Source organism: Saccoglossus kowalevskii, chromosome 11, assembly GCF_978046115.1.
Source record: "Saccoglossus kowalevskii chromosome 11, keSacKowa6.1, whole genome shotgun sequence".
Taxonomy (NCBI): Eukaryota; Metazoa; Hemichordata; class Enteropneusta; family Harrimaniidae; genus Saccoglossus; species Saccoglossus kowalevskii.
The window spans coordinates 18,108,305-18,127,880 of record NC_140651.1 but is presented as its reverse complement, the minus strand read 5'-3'; the positions used below and the strand labels follow the sequence as shown (position 1 = coordinate 18,127,880).

The 19,576-nt window shown below is 35.1% G+C and overlaps 1 protein-coding gene and 1 long non-coding RNA gene across 2 annotated transcripts; both read right to left on the bottom strand.

Annotated features, from left to right (window-relative positions):
* Window positions 1–10,785: 10,785 nt before the first annotated feature.
* On the bottom strand, window positions 10,786–11,465 carry LOC102803296 (uncharacterized). Its single transcript, XR_013420094.2, has 4 exons — window positions 11,391–11,465; window positions 11,166–11,264; window positions 10,978–11,076; window positions 10,786–10,879 (listed from the first exon to the last, which is right to left on the bottom strand). It is a non-coding gene; the product is annotated as an uncharacterized LOC102803296 (long non-coding RNA).
* On the bottom strand, window positions 11,465–19,183 carry LOC146736255 (uncharacterized). Its single transcript, XM_085505234.1, has 12 exons — window positions 19,046–19,183; window positions 15,817–15,909; window positions 15,009–15,074; window positions 14,792–14,887; window positions 13,358–13,456; window positions 13,165–13,263; window positions 12,969–13,067; window positions 12,778–12,876; window positions 12,584–12,682; window positions 11,852–11,950; window positions 11,650–11,774; window positions 11,465–11,489 (listed from the first exon to the last, which is right to left on the bottom strand). Exons 1-12 carry the CDS (start codon window positions 19,181–19,183, stop codon window positions 11,465–11,467), a joined length of 1,137 nt encoding a protein of 378 aa, XP_085361360.1.
* Window positions 19,184–19,576: the final 393 nt, after the last annotated feature.

The following is a 19,576-nucleotide window of genomic DNA, read 5'->3' as shown; positions in this document are numbered from 1 at the left end:
CGTATAGGGTTTAGTTATAAACGAACGAAATATATCTCTTCTGGCGTAGCTGGTCGCCGCGATCAACTGTGCACTGCACAGAGTCACTTGCATTGTGGTCGGTGAAGTCGGTTGAAGTGCCGACAAAACTCTCCATGATCTCCGGAGCAGCCATTTTTGTCTATTATGTATTTTGTTCGCAATTCATGACTGTAGCACTATTTGGGATTCACCCAGAAAATGTTGATTAGGATCAGTATAATGCGAGGACTAGGAGATAATTTGTGTCTCAAAGTTTAACTTTTGACATTACACCATTTTAACGACGGATAGAACAAAGCAATTAATCCGATGAGTGGGTGTAATTATTTATGTTACGCAGTGACATCGGCGCTGTCTGGCACTTAGTCCTGTGGCATAGCCCTAATTATAGCAAATATTGTGCACATTATGATACGAGCATGAAACTTTGCACACTTTGAATGTCAACCAGAGTTCAAACAAGGTCATGTTTCGTAATATTGACAATGCAAAAATATTATAAGCTTAAAAATAATTCAAAACACATTTTTAAAGAATATATGTAATAACAAACAAACAATTCTTATCAGAAAATATGTAACAATTCTGTCAAAATCACCTCAATATTAATATTAATACTAGTATTACATTGACTCTAAAATTTGAGTTAAAACACTGTTTAGCAGAATTGAACTTATAGATATTAGGATTCAAGTACAAGCATGTGTATGTCAGGAAATTATGGGGTTCAAAACACAATATTTTGGTATAAATGATTTTAAAATCATAATTTTTTCCATAAACAAGCCCAAATTATAATGTTTTATCAATGGTTACCACTGAAAGAATTACATTGTTTTATCTCTAGAAGTTTCAAAAGTTGCAAACTTGGAATTAATCACATCCTCTTGAATTTTCAATATGAAGATCAGTCTCTGTCGCATAGACCATAACAAACACACACTGCAGTATAGGGCGGTTTTCCTTTTATACACTTGCAATGAGATGAACAACCCTTCTTAAAACTCCTGGTTCTGTCATATAACAGCATAATAAATCTCTCAATTGTTGCCAAACACTGATCAGCAACATCGCCTGTTCCTTCTGCTAACTCAAGGACTGCGTCCGTAACTTCAGGAAAATTCTCCCAAGTCATCCATGCCGTTTTCTTACCACGTCCAGCAAAGGATGGTGATGTGTCAATGCATGCAACATTGGCAGAGATTTTGATTGCATCGGATAAAGAACTTCTGCATAAGAATGAATAGATAGAACTCTGTAATGCTGTCCCGTTCCAATCCATAGTTTTGAGATATGAAGTGCCTGTACAGCAGCAATGGATAGTACAACAACATATGTTTCTACTTTACGAATCATGACTTCTTGGTGACCTTTTGCAATTGAATCAGCAACATGTATCATCATACATTGTTAGCTACTTCGTGTGAACATGGTGATAGACTAGACACATCATCACGTTGCGGAAATGTAATTACATTTTCATTATTAGTAGCTACAAGCTGCTTCCCTTCAGTTTGAATCTTGCTGATTTGATACAGCTTTTCTTGTTATAAGCAAGGCCAATTTCCAGGGATAGCAACATAAGGTGATACCTGCCCTCTCGTTCTACTTCCTCTTCTAGCTCATGTAGATGCTTTTAAACATGTGGTAAAATAGTCATCCTGCATTAGGTCAAGTCTTCCCACTCACTCTAGTTGCTTTTCCGGGTATGGTAGGATTTGTTCACTATGAATGTGTTCACTATAAAAAGCTCTAGATGTACCCGATTTCAACATCTACACAAATGATGATAACAGGGTGGCTGGAATCATCTTCTGAAAGTTCTGTGTCTTTACTTAAACATGTAAGCAGATCACCCTTTGGCCGGAATGATGTATTCTTTGATGTCTTTTTCTTTCCTGATTTTTAATGTGGTGACAGTGAATCAGATGTAATGTAAAGTGATAACAGTGAAGAGCATTGACGTATGCCCCATGAAAGCGATACTGGTGCCGTGAGAGCGCTGTTTATTCAAATTGATGATTGTGCATTGGAATATATGTGACTGTCAGAACTGATAAAACCATGACCAAAACTTTCAAAGATTTGAATAGGTATACCCAACGAAGAATTGATGTTTGAATAATTAAGTTTAAATTATCATGAATGTATGATTGAGCCGTTAACATAGCGGAGACGCCATGACATTGTTTAGGTTAGTATTTTGTAGTCACTACAGAGCAGACTCGCAGGGCGCCATTGTTCAATTACTTGGGGAGCAATGCGACAACCGCCTAAATGCACTATTTGGGCGGTTTGTTATCACGAACTGAGCAGGACATGACATCATACAGATTCTGATCAATAATATTCCAGAATTTCTGCTTAAATTCACATGGTATTCCATCAATGCCTAGTGTACATCCAGCAGCAATGAGATTCATCGTTTTGCCGAATTCTTCACGAGTGATGACATCATCAAGGTCATCGCGATCACTTGCACTTGTGGTAAACCTTCAAGAAAAATGTCTTGTCATTTTGTATCAATGTTAACAGAGGTGTACAAGTTTTTATAAAAGTTTCCAGTGATGTGAAGGATATCTTGAAAATGGTGACTACAATGGTTGATGCTTAAGGTGAGTGTACTATTGTACCATTCTAAAGTAAGAAACATTGCTTTCAGTCAAAAACTCCTTGAGATTGTAAGTTGTGTCAAACGTTTTTAGTCCCCGTTCGGACGTAGTCCGAAAACGGGGACTTATGTTTTGCCCTGTGTGCGTCCGTGCGTCCGTGATCACCTGTATCTCGAACATGCATGGACCGATTAAGTTCAAACTTCACTCATACATCACACATTATATGGGACATATGCACATGCATTTTTTTCATGATCCGATTAACGATAGCCGAATAGCGGCCATTTTAAGGCCGAAAATGCATCAAAATCGCATTTTTTCACCATTCCGGACCCGGATCTCAGTTATGCATGGACGGATTTTGTTGAAATTTGGTACATACATTAAACATAATAGGACCTTGATGCACGTCATTTTTTTTTCGGATCAAGTTCGAAATGGCCAACTGGCGGCCATTTTGTTTTAAAGAATTCAGTTCTGGATCCGTATCCGAGACATGTCTGGATTGATCAAGTTCAAACTTCACACACACATGGTACATTGTACATCATGTCACAAATAGATATGTGCATTTGTTTCATGATCCGCTTAAGAATAGCTGAATGATAGCCATTTTAAGGCCGAAAATGCATCAAGATCACGTATTTTCACAATTCCGGAACCGGATCTCAGGTATGCATGGACGGATTTTGTTCAAATTTGGTACATACATTAAACATAATAGGACCTTGATGCACGTCATTTTTATTTCGGATCAAGTTCGAAATGGCCGACTGGCGGCCATTTTGTTTTAAAGAATTCAGTTCTGGATCCGTATCCGAGACATGTCTGGATTGATCAAGTTCAAACTTCACACACACAAGGTACATCATGTCATAAATATGTATGCGCATTTGTTTCATGATCTCATTAACGATAGCCAAATGGCGGCCGCTTTAAGGCCGAAAATGCATTGAAATCGCACATTTTCACCATTCCGGACCCGGATCTCAGTTATGCATGGACGGATTTTGTTCAAATTTGGTACATACATTAAACATAATAGGACCTTGTTGCACGTCATTTTCTTTTTGGGATCGGGTTTGAAATGGCCGACTGGCAGCCATTTTGTTTTAAAGAATTCAGTTCTGGATTCGTATCTGAGACATGTCTGGATTGATCAAGTTCAAACTTCACACACGCAAGGTACATCATGTCATAAATATGTATGTGCATTTGTTTCATGACCTCATTAACGATAGCCAAATGGCGGCCGCTTTAAGGCCGAAAATGCATTGAAATCGCACATTTTCACCATTCCGGCCCCGGATCTCAGTTATGCATGGACGGATTTTGTTCAAATTTGGTACATACATTAAACATAATAGGACCTTGATGCACGTCATTTTTATTTCGGGTCAAGTTCGAAATGGCCGACTGGCGGCCATTTTGTTTTAAAGAATTCAGTTCTGGATCCGTATCCGAGACATGTCTGGATTGATCAAGTTCAAACTTCACACACACAAGGTACATCATGTCATAAATATGTATGCGCATTTGTTTCATGATCTCATTAACGATAGCCAAATGGCGGCCGCTTTAAGGCCGAAAATGCATTGAAATCGCACATTTTAACCATTCCGGACCTGGATCTCAGTTATGCATGGACGGACTTTGTTCAAATTTGGTACATACATTAAACATAATAGGACCTTGATGCACGTCATTTTTTTTCGGATCAAGTTCGAAATGGCCGACTGGCGGCCATTTTGTTTTAAAGAATTCAGTTCTGGATCCGTATCCGAGACATGTCTGGATTGATCAAGTTCAAACTTCACACACACATGGTACATTGTACATCATGTCACAAATAGATATGTGCATTTGTTTCATGATCCGCTTAACAATAGCTGAATGATGGCCATTTTAAGGCCGAAAATGCATCAAAATCACGTATTTTCACAATTCCGGAACCGGATCTCAGTCATGCATGGATGGATTTTGTTCAGATTTAGTACAATGTGTTGTACATATACAGGTGCATTTCGGTCATGATCTGCTTTGAATGTATATGTCACTCAAATATGAACGGAACGGGGACGTGTCATTGACAATGACTTGTTCTTTTTATGACAAGTGTGAGGAAATGCACTTTTCATTGATGATGGATTACATTTTCAAGACGCATTTTGTCTTGTTTAATATTGTTTTCAAAATAACAATGATCTTGTGTTAGCCATATTATTTTATTGTTGCCGATATCCCAATTAACACTGCGCTTAGTCTAGAAATCAGTAAAGATGTACGTATGCCTCATGTGCATTTGGTGATGTCACCATGATAATGACGTGAGGCATCAGTAAGTTTCAAACGCTCTAACACAGTGTTAGAGCGAAGGGTGTATGCCTGACGTATTGCCGCCATTACGATTGAGTTCAGCTGAAATGGTACAGTTGAAATCACCTTCTATTATAACAAGGACATTGTTGACATTTTTGACAAATAATTAGACGGTCGATGCTTTGCTTTTAAGTATGCAGAAAATTAAACAAAATACCAGAAAATATGATTCAGAATGAACATATCAACTAATTTTTTGATTAATTATTTTGGAAATGGTTCCATTTTATATCGCATATAAGTGAACAAAACAACACTTCTATATGCGTGTGGTCAATGACCATGGGGATTCCATGTTGAACATTTGTATTTGCTACTGCAGGGTTATATTTCACATTTTCACAAAAATGTGATATACTGCATAAGAACACATTGAATGAATTACATCTGTGGATAGAATTGCGTGATCGTTTCTGAGGAAATGCCCAGAACGCATGCACTCCAAATATGCCACATTTTTGTTTATACCAGCTGTGGTTGATGCCTTGTATAGTAATTCCTAAGATTCCAGCGACGGTTGTATTACAAATTACTGTCACTTATATGAGTCATATAATAGTATGTCACATACGACTTATTTACTACTTCCGTGTCACCGAGAATGTTCTAGAACTGTACTGTGTCTGGGTGGAATATTCTATATTTTTTAGGAACTGGTTGAATAGGTAATAGAACACTGTAGGAGGCAATAGAAGGTAATGGAACATTCTAGAAATCTGTAGTAAGTTCCAGACTCATTATGTATGCTGATGTAATGGTCTATTTATAGACAGTGTGGGTATATATATAGGGGAGTTGTTCAGCACTGAGATCAGATCGGAGATCTCGTTGAATTGTATTGGAGTTTAAGTATCTAGTCATTGGAGTAGTGGAGTTTTACCGCGTTATTGTACTTGATGTTTGCAGAGTATAATAATACCAGTACCAGTTGAAAACTCATCTGTTGGCTCCGTGTTCATATTTTATCATCGCCGCCAGGGAAGTCTTCTGTTACTGTTGCCATTTTGGTATTTGAACCATCACACCTGTACTATACCAATTACGATAATATTACGTTGTGTGTGACATAGTAAAACACACTGTATTGGTAAATTGTGAATTCCACATGTCTCCATCGTACATTCGCATCGTGCACACAGGGGAACACGCTATTTTGTTCTCAGCTGTAAACACACTACAGACAAACAAGCCCATAACCACAAACAATACAATGAAACTGGTTTCCTGATTATACAAGTTGTCCTTTATCATGTATCACATGAAATAGATATCGAATAATCTCAGAAATATTTCAAATTACAAACTAGCAATAAATTATTGATATAACGAATTATAAATTGCTACAGTAATATAATTTGTTAATTTGAATGACTAAATAATGTTGACGTCAAGGAATAATTCAATACTAGAGGGATTGACTAATAAGGGCGATGTATCAAACAATCCAATTATAGTTATGTTGATCAGTATACCAAAATAATTCAAATAACAACTTCTAACCCAAAGGTATGATCACAAATTATAATATATAATATTAAAATAATTCATATATGAAGATAGTAATGGCTTAGAATAAAACATAAGAGGATAGAGTGGTAGTTGCCAGCATATTCTTCGTCGGAAAATTACACAAAAAGACCAAAAAGAATAATGACTAATTACATAGCTATAACATTAACTTTACAAAATACAAAAAATGAAAGGAATTCCGATTCCTGGTAATATGTTTTAAATTACAAATTAAAATATGGTCATTGATAAATACACATGCCAATTGTTTCATTCTGAATAAATGCATGGAATACAAACTAAACAGTAGTGCATGCCAATAACACAACATCATGTTTGAGAATACAGTAATTCAGTAAACAAATTTAATTTTGACAATTACTATGAAGGACGACTAATGAATAATTTACTCTCATAAAATTTAAATCCGAGCAAAGAGATCTACATCCCCATCAGTTTCTAAAGCAGGAAACGTTGAATAAACCTGAAGATAAAAATTCGATTAGTAAAAAAAAGTGTGCACTAGATGAAATAATAAAAGGTTCAAACACAAATTCACTTGTCGCATTTAACACAAGTTTATAGATTATTCTTAACACAAGTTTATAGGTTATAGATTAGTAAATAATCGTTCATTTTAGGGACGTATTCAAAATATGAAGGGCAACCTGTTGACACAACACATCATTTCTAAATTACCGTTTTTCATCATACTTTCGTTTGGAGATTTTAGGCATCCTGAAGAAGATCAGCTATATCCTGGTGACCAGCTTCCTTTGCCAAATCAAGTGGAGTCTTCTTGTTCTGAAACATATAGATTGCAATTCACAGTGACTAAAATTATAAACACGAATAATCAGTACTCAATGAGACAGTATATTATTTACCTAGAAGAAACAACTAAATGGCAATATTTAGTGATCACGGACATGCAAACTGGGAGAAATTCAGAATGCATATAGTATCCCTTGACTAACCAAGTTCTATTCGCTTCCCATGTGTGGTCTTCTAGCTGTGAATACCAAATGCAGTAGCTATAATAATATTCATCTTTTTCTGATATGAACCAAAAACTGAATTGCTTTAGTGTTTATTGTGCTTATAAGTAAGTATTTTGAAAACTAGCATTGGCGTAGTGGCTGCGGAAGAAAAAAACATTTATTCCAAACAAATGATGCGAAAGATGGCTGTACTATAGATAACTGGGTTTGAGCCTGGTCTGAGCACTACTGCGTGCACTGGTAGGAACATGCATGTCCAGTGTATGCAGCAATATATAGCAATATGAGCATCGTGACTAAGCCCTTGTAATGTACACTACTGATCAAAAGTCATTTTAGCAACAGCATCAGAATATGTTTCATTGGTTTACTCATAAGATTATCACAAGCATTCAAGCAAGACATAACCCTGTGATCACCAGTAATGGATTTGAGAGCCACCCTACTGTGAGCACAAGCACAAGCCGAAATCTTATGAGATGCCATACATTTATTATCAAAACTGAGAATGTCAGTGTGTATGTTTTGGCATGTCCCATAGCATCTTTGCTTCTGTGGCCAAATTCGGGGGCATTGTTTCTCACTCCAATTTATCTAAGACTGAATTGGAATAAAGTAGACAGATGTAGTACCTGAAGTTCATTTACAGAACATTTCGTAAGATAAGCAATTTGTTCGCCATAGTGATTTGAAGTGAATTTGAACATCACAAGATCGAAATGGAAGATTACTTTCAGAGAATAAATGAATTGTCCTTCTGACGTTTAGTGTCAGAAGTGATCATTTTGGTTTGCTAGCCAGAAGCAAAACATTTGGTGGTAAGATCCAGTCATTTTTGACACTGATAGATATGTTAGTACGGAGTGCCAGTGTGTTATATTTGTAATGAGAGTTAGCTCAGAGCCAATCTACAGAAATGATATGCTGCACAACTCAATCATACACATATATTGAGATGAATACATTAGTTGTCCTAGGAGAAACTGCTACTATTTTTGACAAGCACCTGCTCGCATAGGTTGACAGTTTGCAATGATTACTGAAATGCACATGATGAAATGTTATTCCATTCTATTCAATACCTTTAGAAATGAATATGATAGAAATGTTAGTACCTTCATTGGTGCATTCTTGTCCAAGCCTGCATCAAGTAAACTTCTGACCACATCAATATGTCCATTCTTGCATGCTAAATGAAGAGCTGTGACGTCATGCTGTAAAATATGAAATGATCACAGCAGTACACGCAATATAATGTCTATTCCATCGATATTCCACACAATCATGAATGTATGATGTATTCAGTAGTACCTTTGTTCGTGCATTCTTATCTACATCGGCATCCATTAAAATTCTGACCACATCAATGTGTCCATCCTGACTTGCTAAATGAAGAGCAGTCCATTCGTCCTAAAATGCATTAACATACAATGTGAACATTATATTGTCTTCCCCATTGATATATATGGGCTTATCAGTGAGTAAGATAGAATCTTTAGTACCTTCTCTTGTGCATTCTTGTTTACACAAGCATCTAGTAAAATTCTGACAACATTGGTATGTCCATTCTTACTTGCTACATGGAGTGCTGTCCATTCGTTCTGTAATGCATTAAAATACTTACATACATTCAACAGATAAACACACAAAATAAATATTGTAATATGTTGTGTTGGCATTCAATAAGCTTAGACATAAATATTTTTTACTACCTCTCCTTGTGCATTCTTGATTACATCTGCACTGAGTAAAGTTCTGACCACATCATCGTGTCCATTTTTACTTGCTAAATGAAGAGCTGTCCATTTGTCCTACAGTATATGAAAACAATCATAGCACACATTTGGGAGAGAAGTACATATTTATACATACACATAAACTTAGAAATTAACAGGATAGAATATCTAGTACCTTCATTTGTGCATTTTTGTCTACATCAGCGTCCAGTAAAATTCTTACGACATCAACATGTCCATTCTGACTTGCTAAATGTAGAGCTGTGGTGCCATCCTACAAAATCAAAAAATGTACATTACTGTTGATGATGTAATGTATATGTTATTGTATTCAATACATTCCGGAGCAAATAAGATCAAAACTGCTGTACCTTTGTTTTCATTTTCTTGTCAACTTCTGCCTCCAGCAAAATTCGGACCACATCAATGTGTCCATTCTGACATGCTATATGAAGCGCTGTGACACCATCCTATAAAATAAAGAATCTCAATGTCTGGTTTATTATAAAATCACGTACAAATATTGTGACAACACATTCAACACGATGATGTTGCTCGTGAATGAGGGTATTTCCTGGATTCCCCATATTTGCATATTAATTACCATAGCCTTGACGTTGATGTACCTGTTCAATAACAACATCAGCGAGCAGACAACTGACTATGATATATACTCTATCATACACATACATACTGTAAACATTAAATTTTCCCTTAGTGGCCTAAATTTTTTTCTTTCAACAATGTCGTATTTATTAACACCCCGAGTGCAACTTCTTCTCATCCACAAAACACAAAAACCACAAAAATGCACTGCATGTATGCACTGTGAAATTCCTTGTGTATTACAGCATACTTTTGTTTGTGCATTCGTATCTATATCTGCATCCACTAAATTTCTGACCACTTCATTATGTCCTTCCTGACTTGCTAAATGAAGAGCTGTCCATTTGTCCTACAATACATTGAAAACAGTTATAGCACACAGTTAACAGATAGACACAATGTGAATTTTATAATTATTCGATTTGTATTTGATAAGCATGTGAATGAATAAATTATAATCTGCTTTACCTCCTCTCGTGCATTCTTATTTACACAGGCATTTAGTAAAATTCTGACTACATTACCATGTCCATTCATACTTGCTAAATGAATAGCTGTTGATTTGTCCTACATTATATTAAAAAGAGGTTCATTAAAAAGAAAAACACATTTCGTATTATAATGTAAATTCATTGGCATTCTAGTTGAGGAAAAATATAGCATCTTTTCTAAACCTGTATCTCATAACGTTATATTCACGTTATGAATATGTCAGAATCTGTAGTACCTTTGTTTGTGCTTCCTTGTCCAAACCTGCATCCAGTAAAATTCGGACCACATCAACATGTCCATTTCGACTTGCAAAATGAAGTGCTGTCGTTCCCTTCTGTTAAACATAAAATTATTAGTGTTACACACAATAGAATATCAATTTCATAATATATTGAGAAATGAGTGATGTAATCTGTATTACCTTCGTTTTCGCATGCGTGTCCACACCTGCATTCAGTAACAGTTTAACTACATCAACATGTCCATTCTGACTTGCTAAATGGAGTGCTGTGTTGCCTTTCTATGAAATATAAAAGTATTACAGTATTACAAATCACGTAATGTACATTTTGTTTTATTCAATACAATCAGGAATAAATATGATAAAAACTGTATTACTTTCGTTTGTGCTTCCTTGTCCACATCTGTATCCAGTAAAATTCTGACCACATAAACATGTCCATTCTGACTTGCTAAATGAAGAGCTGTAATGCCCTTCTGTGAAATATAAAATTATTACAGTGTTACACGCGATAGAATGTCTTTTTCATAATATATTGAGAAATGGATGATGTAATATGTGGTACCTTTGTTTGTATATTCTTGTCTACACCTGCTTCCAGTAAAATTCTGACCACATCAACATGTCCAGTCTGACTTGCTAAATGAAGAGCTGCCCATTCGCCCTACGATAGATTTTAAGTAGTTACATCACACATTGAAATGATAATTACACATCATACTATAATGTATACTAATATTTTGGTGGTATTCTTCAAGCAGCGAAATAAATATGAAATAATCTGTAGTACCTTCTTTTGCACATCCTTATCTACATCTGAATCCAGTAAAATTTTGACCACATCAACATGCCCATTCTGACTTGCTAAATGAAGAGCTGTTTCGCCATCCTATAATATAACAAATGAATACAGTAATACATATTATCACACTATATTAAGTACAATAGAATATCTAGCACATTCATTTCTACATGAATATGTACATTCAATTCATATCAGCAACTAGTATTATTCTGGAGTATAAATTTATTGTTACAGTATTACATACGATGTAATGTCCATTTTATAGTATGATACCTTTGTTTGTACTTTGTTTACATCTGCATCCAATAAAATTCTGGCGACATTAACATGTCCATACTGACTTGCTAAATGAAGAGCTGTGATGCATTTCTATGAAATAAAAAAACATATTAAAGTATTACACACGACAGTAAAATATGATAAGAAATAGATAATATATGTAGTACCTTTGTTTGTCTATTCTTGTCTACACCTGCATCCAGTAAAATTTTGACAGCGTCAACATGACCATTTTGGCTTGCTAAATGAAGAGCTGTGGCTCCTTTCTGTGGAAAGTAAAATGATAACAGTAGTGAACGCAATGTAATGTTCATTTTTTATTGTATTTAATAAATCAGAAAAAGGTATGATAGCATCTGTATTACCTTTGTTTGTGCATTTCTGTCTATACCTGCATCCAGTAAAATTCTGACCACATTAATGTGTTCATTTTGACTTGCTAAATGAAGAGCTGTGGTTCCTTTCCATAAATATAAAACCATTGCAGTAGTAGACACGACGAAATGCTCATTTTATTGTATTTAATACACACAGGTATAAATGTAGGAAACACTGCGTGACAGAAAAGTGATGTCAGGGCATAACCTGGAACAACTCCCTGATGTCCCGTGGTATCAGCTACTTATACACTGGCTGGCCAATATGATTTCCCCAGAAACAACTCATTCTCAAATTTGTTTAATACTTAAGAGCCAGGACTGCACCGGCTTCATGACTTAACTGTTTAAAATAACTCCGCTCTCTCAACAACACACTGAAACTTTCAAGTTAGCAGGAAATTACAGTCGGTAAAACAATTTCTTGTCTCTTGCAATATTGCAAGAAATCACAGTAAATAGTTAGCTAATCTTGCTGTCAGTCAATTGGCCAGTGTATAAATATAATAAGATATGTAGTACCTTTGTTTGGGCATTCTTGTCCACACCTGCATCCAGTAAAATTCTGATCACATCAACATGTCCATTCTGACTTGCTAAATGAATAGCTGTGGTGCCTTTCTATGGAATTTAACATTATTACAGTAGTAAACACAACGTATGCTTCATCTCATTGTATTCAATACAGAAATAAATATGATAGAATCAAGGAGTACCTTCTTTTGTTTATTCTTGTCTACACCTGCATCCAGTAAAATTCTGACCACCTCCACATGCCCATTCTGACTTGCTAGATGAAAAGCTGTGGAACTTTTCTATGAAATATAAAATATTTACAATAGTAAAAACCACGTAATGTTCATGTCATTGTGTTCAGTATAATCAAGAATTTACGAAAATATAATACCATCGTTTGTGCACTGCTGTCTACACCTGCATCCAGTAAAGTTCTGAATACATCTACATGTCCATCCAGACTTGCTAAATGAAGAGCCGTAGCACCATCCTAGAAATTAAAAAAATGATTGAAGTAGCACACAATGAAATGAAGCATACGTTGTGTCCAATACATTCAGGAATAAATATGATTTATTGTATAGTACCTTCGTTCGAATCTGTTTGTCTACCCCTGCATCCAGTAAAATTCTGACCACACCCACATGGCCATTTTGACTTGCTAAATGAAAAGCTGTCGCACCATTCTATGAAATATAAAACACATATTATCATTGTACACACAATGTAAAACGTTATTTGTTATCTGTATTGAATATTTTCATATATGATAACATCTACCTTTGTTTGCGCATGCTTGTTCACACCGGACTTTAGTAAAATATTGACCATATCGACATTCCCATTTAGACTTGCTAAGTGAAGAGCTGAGATGCCTTTCTATAAAATAAAACTTGGTTACAGTATACATAATAAATATGATAGAATATGGGATGATGGGAGAATATTGTATTAACTACAATCGAGGGGTAAATATACTTCGTGACTTTGTGAAATCTAACATTGTTGAGACGCTAAACAGACATTGATATATCACCCAATCTTTGTATATTTTCACTGTAATAGTGTTTGATAGTTGTGTCAATTGAAATTTGTAAAATGATTTTTTTAGCACACCATACAGTTCATTTGATATTCTTCGTGCATTGTATTTAATTTGGCTACATTTTCGTGAGTTTATTTACGTGTTCTAGCTTTATGTGAAATACATATCTTGGCAGACTAAGATATGAAGCACACCAGAAGCAAATATATGTTGCATTAACCAGGTAATATACCTGTACATGTTCTTAAGAAGAGACTGACTGAAAAAGAAATAATTCATGGTCTTCAAGGACACTCATGATAATCGAGCCAAAATGAATCTTTTAATGCACTGCTGAACATAACAAATACCTGCAGCTAATGAGCACATTAAACCACCATCAAAGCAAGCAAATCCATTAACAATGTACTGTGGGCTGAACATTTGCATCCAGAAGAAATGAATCACTTGCTGTTACGGAATCACTATCAACCTGGACAACTTGGCCCTTTCCCCCTTTTAAACAGCTGGCAAATTAACAATGAATACAATGAAACCAAAGAAGAGGGTTGACGAAAAAAATTTGAATAAAGTTGGTGATGCTATGTTCACTGTTGGTATAAAGTCTAGGGTAGACAATATAGCAACATTGTCCTGTGTGGCATATGTCAAAGTGACAAACAATGGAGCAGCTTCCCCGGTGGAGGGTAACTATATATTAAAAACGACGAGGAAAGAAAATAGTTGAAGACTCGGTAAGACCAGAGAAAAGATTATTGTTACCTTGTAGATTGTTGATTACCATTATCCCAACTGGTATTGACCATCCATAGTACCAAAATGTCTACCCCATCATCACTGTGGTTTATGGGCTCTATTCCCTGACACCCCTCAAAGATCTCAGACTGAGCCCATAGTATTTATTATCATAAAAATAGCTAAATAGCTAATATATCAAACCATCATTGTACAAATATATGGAATTGCCTAACTGGCATAATTTAATGGAGGATCCAAGCATAATCAAACACTGATTTATATCAATATTGAGTGGTATACAATCAGCCATGGTCCTCAAAACATGTTTGGCTTATGTGCATAAGCACAAAATAATTGTTCATGCACTGCAAATATGTTTTGTGTAAGGGTATTCACGTGCTCATTAAAACCCAATGACAATAAATTCATACCTCATCAGTAATGTTAACGTCAGTGCCTGACTTTATCAATGACTTCAACAATTCTTTGTCATTGTTCAAGACAGCTTTGTGTACATCAGGTCGTTCCTAAATAAATGAAAAGATATACAGCAGTAATTGTGTTAACATTCGTGACTTTATTATTAAAATGTCATGATTAAATTGCTACAAAAATCCACATTGAGTTATGTGTACAGTGTGTACTTACCCGAGCTACGTCATCACCGTCTTCATCACCAAATGTGTCTGTCACTTTGAGAGCTTCGTCACTGCCCTATCAAAAGTAATGCATATTTTTTGCTCAAGTGATTCTGTTATCACTTTGACTTTAAACTTAAAACTACTGATTGATCAGTTTACATATTGCTGTGTTGCGCATATGCGCAGTGCATATTTCAAATTGGCCTACCTAAACAATTCAAATATATCTATTGTTCGAATACCTATTGTATTCCGATATTTGCAATAGTTTTCAAGTGCCACATATGCGATATCTAATACAAAAATCCAGTAGTAATAATATACTTCAACAAATCGGAGGGGGGGGTCCGTCTATACAGAACATTTTATAACTAAATTGTTCCTCTTTGTTTTGGATGATTTATTACTACTTTTTTTCTGTCTCTTTTATTATTGTGCATTTACATTTTTATTCAAACACATGGTTATAGGTGTATTTCAATTATATATATATACTACATGGAATATTTGATGTGTAATACAAAGGTATTTCATGGTATTTCATTTGTATGTGTGGTTTAAAAAAATAACCCAACTTCCAGAATAATGGGTCATAGGGCCAAAAGTGGTACAACACTAGTAAGTAAGTTAATGGTGAAAGTGCCACCTTCTATAAAATGTACATCCAGTGATTCAGATGCATAACTACCATTACTGTGTGACACCTTCCTGAAGGTAGATAAATATCACCTGATTCATTAAGCTTCTAAACAGATGAGTGACATAAACAGTATAGCCATGTGTACAACTAAATATAAGTAATCATGTAGTCTTACCTGTACTTCGAATAACTGTAAATCAGATGTTCCTGGCAACGGATATATACTCCGTTGCTCACCAACTTTCTTACCGTAAAACCTCGCCCAGAACTACATTAACAACACATTTCACATAATTAGTACATTTAAACGTAAGAGATAAAGTAATTTGTAAAAATGGATTCAATGTAACCATACTTACCATTGTCGTATTTCAAGTCTAATAGATGCTGAATATTATATGAAATCTTAATTTTAGTCTTCAGACTTTCCTGGTGACAGTGTCCTGGCAAATTCGTTACCACTAATAAAACAAATGACCATCCATAACGTTTTAGTAGTGTGGATTAGTTTACGTAGTAATACTATGTTACCATCGTTACAGTATTTTGATGAATATTTATGTTGCACCGGTCTTACCAGTACACATCGTTACTGGTTGTTGTGTATATTTTATAGGTATGACGTCATAAACAATATCTTATATTAATCATAAATTTTACCGGTATATAACTTAGTTTTAAAATTAATAGTGATATCACGTACAACCACTTTTACCTCAAACGTTGTCATCTGACACGAATCACATATATTGTACTTATTTGTATCACAATGTAAACTTTTGCTTAGAATAAAAGTGGGTGATGATTTTATTCAAATCTGTTATCTACATTGACACCGATGGTTGAATCAAAATTAATCTATGGCGCTAACAGTACTGCTTATACTAAATATCCGCGCCGCTACAAATTATACAATTACTTAAGCTAATCTTAAAATGTCAAACAGAATCTCAAATTGATGTAACCAAATTTGGAAAAGGTGGTGTGGAACCGCCACCTGTTTACTATACATATTTGTATTGTTGGTATTATTCTGCCATCTATAAGCTAATATAGACTTGCTTGCAAATATTAATGGCACTTTTTCGAAAAAGAAAACGAAAATGCGTCACATAAATAACACAGTTGTGAACAACCTCGTGGTCAAGGCTGGAATAGTATTTATACACGTCAAACTCATCTTTCTTTCAAATGTCATCTGCATATTATGCATATATGGTTGTTTCTGATTGGTTTAATCTCGTTATTCCAGAAATTATTCTTAGTTCCGCGAATCACGTCATGCACGCATACGAGTCATTTATGTTTGATTTTTTTTGCGATCATTCTATTATTTACAATTTTTGTTATTTACGGGTATTTCGATAAAAAAAAACAATAGGTCGTGTAAGCAAGTCTACATTTAGTATAAATTCCTGGTAATAATATATAGTACTTACATGATCCTGGATGGTAATAAATCCAACCGTAATAAATTATAACCTCGATAGCCGTTGCTAACTGTCTGAGTTGAAATGTATTCGGATAGGTTACATGTACCTAAGTTAAATATTTGCAAATATTATGTTTAGCAATATAAATGAATAAATTGAACATTTTTATGAGCACTGAACTCGGGGCATTTAGTACTATATACGTAAACGTCATGGTTATTATTGTCAAGAAGACAAACTGATATTTTATTGACCCAAGCATTAATACCCGCAGCTGGTAGTTTTTTTATTAACTTCAAACAATCAAAGTTGCAAACTTTATCAGGCCATAATAAATCAAAGTCCGTTCAAATATTGTGACAGGAAATGGCTTTCGAGCACATTAGTAAGTGTGCTAATACATTCGTGTTTGTTTAATTTTACGTTATGACTTTTGTTTGTTCTATTTCTGTGTTCGATTTCACGTATAACGGTAAACGGTGGTTCTTATTTTACTATTTTTCAATATAATTATTCAACTGTGAACAACTGTATAATTATTTAACTGTGAATAACGGTAAGTTATTTCGTTTATTGGTTTGATTTCCCGTCTATGTTGTACATTTGAACGTGGTGTTTGCGTGACGATTATAAAATTTGGCATGATTATTTGTCGATACAATATACTTAACCTTATTTTGACCCACGCATATCAATATATATGGAGCACAATTCTGCAATAAATCTGTCGCTTTTTGATCGTCGATAGTGTGGGGATTGTTGCGCTTCTGTCTAGACCGGTATATGTGATCTGCAGGTCCAATTGTATTACAATTCTGCATCGGATACTAACATTATACACCTCTTGTCGAATAAATGGGGACGTGGGTAAAGGTCAATGGCCTAGCTCTCGTTAACTACCGATTATGATACATGGTTCTAGCACGTAGACCCAAACATGCAATTTACACTGCGCGTATAAACATACCACTCACTATGATTTGTAAATGTGGGATTGGAACCAACGACATATAATGTTGTTTGTCAAAGATTGTCGTATGAAGTTATTTTTGCTTAAGACTTGTACGTGACAGTATATTCCGTTATAATAATTCAACCACGAACAAATGTTAAGATGAAGTTGAAATGCAATTTGAGATGAAATATTTTACTTTGACCAAAGTCACGTATTGCAAATTAAACAAATTAGGCCTTTGTGGTTTACGTTAATAGTTTGTTATGGATTCTAAAGAAACGTGGCGGTGTGTGAATTACAATTAGGTAGGTAAACGAAGTGCATGATCTACGTCGGAATACTTAACAAGATTGTTTTCTGCTTCTAAACTTGGAAAAAAGACGCCATTTTCATTAAGAATGTTTGTTTAAACTTCTCGGTACGTCAAATTGGCAGACAATGGAAAATGGAATAGAATGGTAAATATAAATGTGTAATTATGTATTAATTCATTTGGTATTAAATTTCAAAATATACTCACTAGTGGGTTTCACAGCTAGAGAAAATTGTTATGCTTGTATGCGTCCAAAGTTGTGATTAAAAGCGTGCCCGCAACCCTCGATGTATAACCGCACTCTGATTACCTACACCAACAAAATGAAAATTACATCTTCTAAAGATCAAATCATGGTGTGGTATCTATGAACAAGTTTCGAAATGACAAACAGCGAGACCAACAGTATAATACCGAGTAAAATACCTACGTGTACCAGATGCAGTGATACGAAACGGTTTGTATCCACCCTCCGTCTCCTGCAACTACTAGTAATTCCCTCGATATTGACGTCATTCTCATATAATTTAAGAGCCGTTGTTCTACAAATCAAATCCCACCCACAAAATAAATGCCTGTGTACAAATTAGTTAGCTCTTCGTGTTTCGTGACAACAAGAAACTTGCCCGATTTCAAGTTGTTAGTAAGATTGGCCATTAAGAACTCTTTATAAGGGTTGCGTTAGATTTGATTGGAACATTACCGAAATGGTAAGTAGCGAGATCAATACTATCACAGCAAGTAAAACACCAACACGTAACAAATGCAGTGATTCGAAGGTACGAATTCTACCGTCGCCCATTTCAAATAATTCCCTCGATGTTGACGTCTTTCTCGTCATATACTTAGATTTAAGAGCCGTTGTTCAGCAATTCAACCCCACAAAACCACCCACTCATCCAATAAAACCTGCATATAAATTACTCACCACTTCATGGGTTGTGGTTTGCGAATAAGGGAGTGACCATTATATAGACTGGAGGGGAGTAATAGAAGTTTGTTTCTATGATGATGTTGTTTTCCTATAGTATAAAATGTGTGTTATATAAAATTTGTTGATATTTGTTTGTACGTTTCTTGTCTGATATGTTTTCCAAAAAATTTTCTTTTAAATGCTCCCCCCCCCCCTCCAAAAAAAATATGTCACCCCTCCATTCTATAATATTATTGAATCAGATCTCATCGGGCTTTATTTTCAACACATTTTTTGTTTTTTATTCATTTCGGTTATTTT

Coding starts and splice junctions, on each gene's coding strand:
- LOC146736255 (XM_085505234.1), bottom strand. CDS start 19,183: ATGACGAGAAAGACGTCAACATCGAGGGAATTATTTGAAATGGGCGAC. Junction 11,951..12,583: donor ACAAGAATGCCCAAACAAAG/GTACTACATATC, acceptor TACTTTCCACAG/AAAGGAGCCACAGCTCTTCA. Junction 11,490..11,649: donor TATAAAATGGACATTACATC/GTATGTAATACT, acceptor GTTATATTATAG/GATGGCGAAACAGCTCTTCA.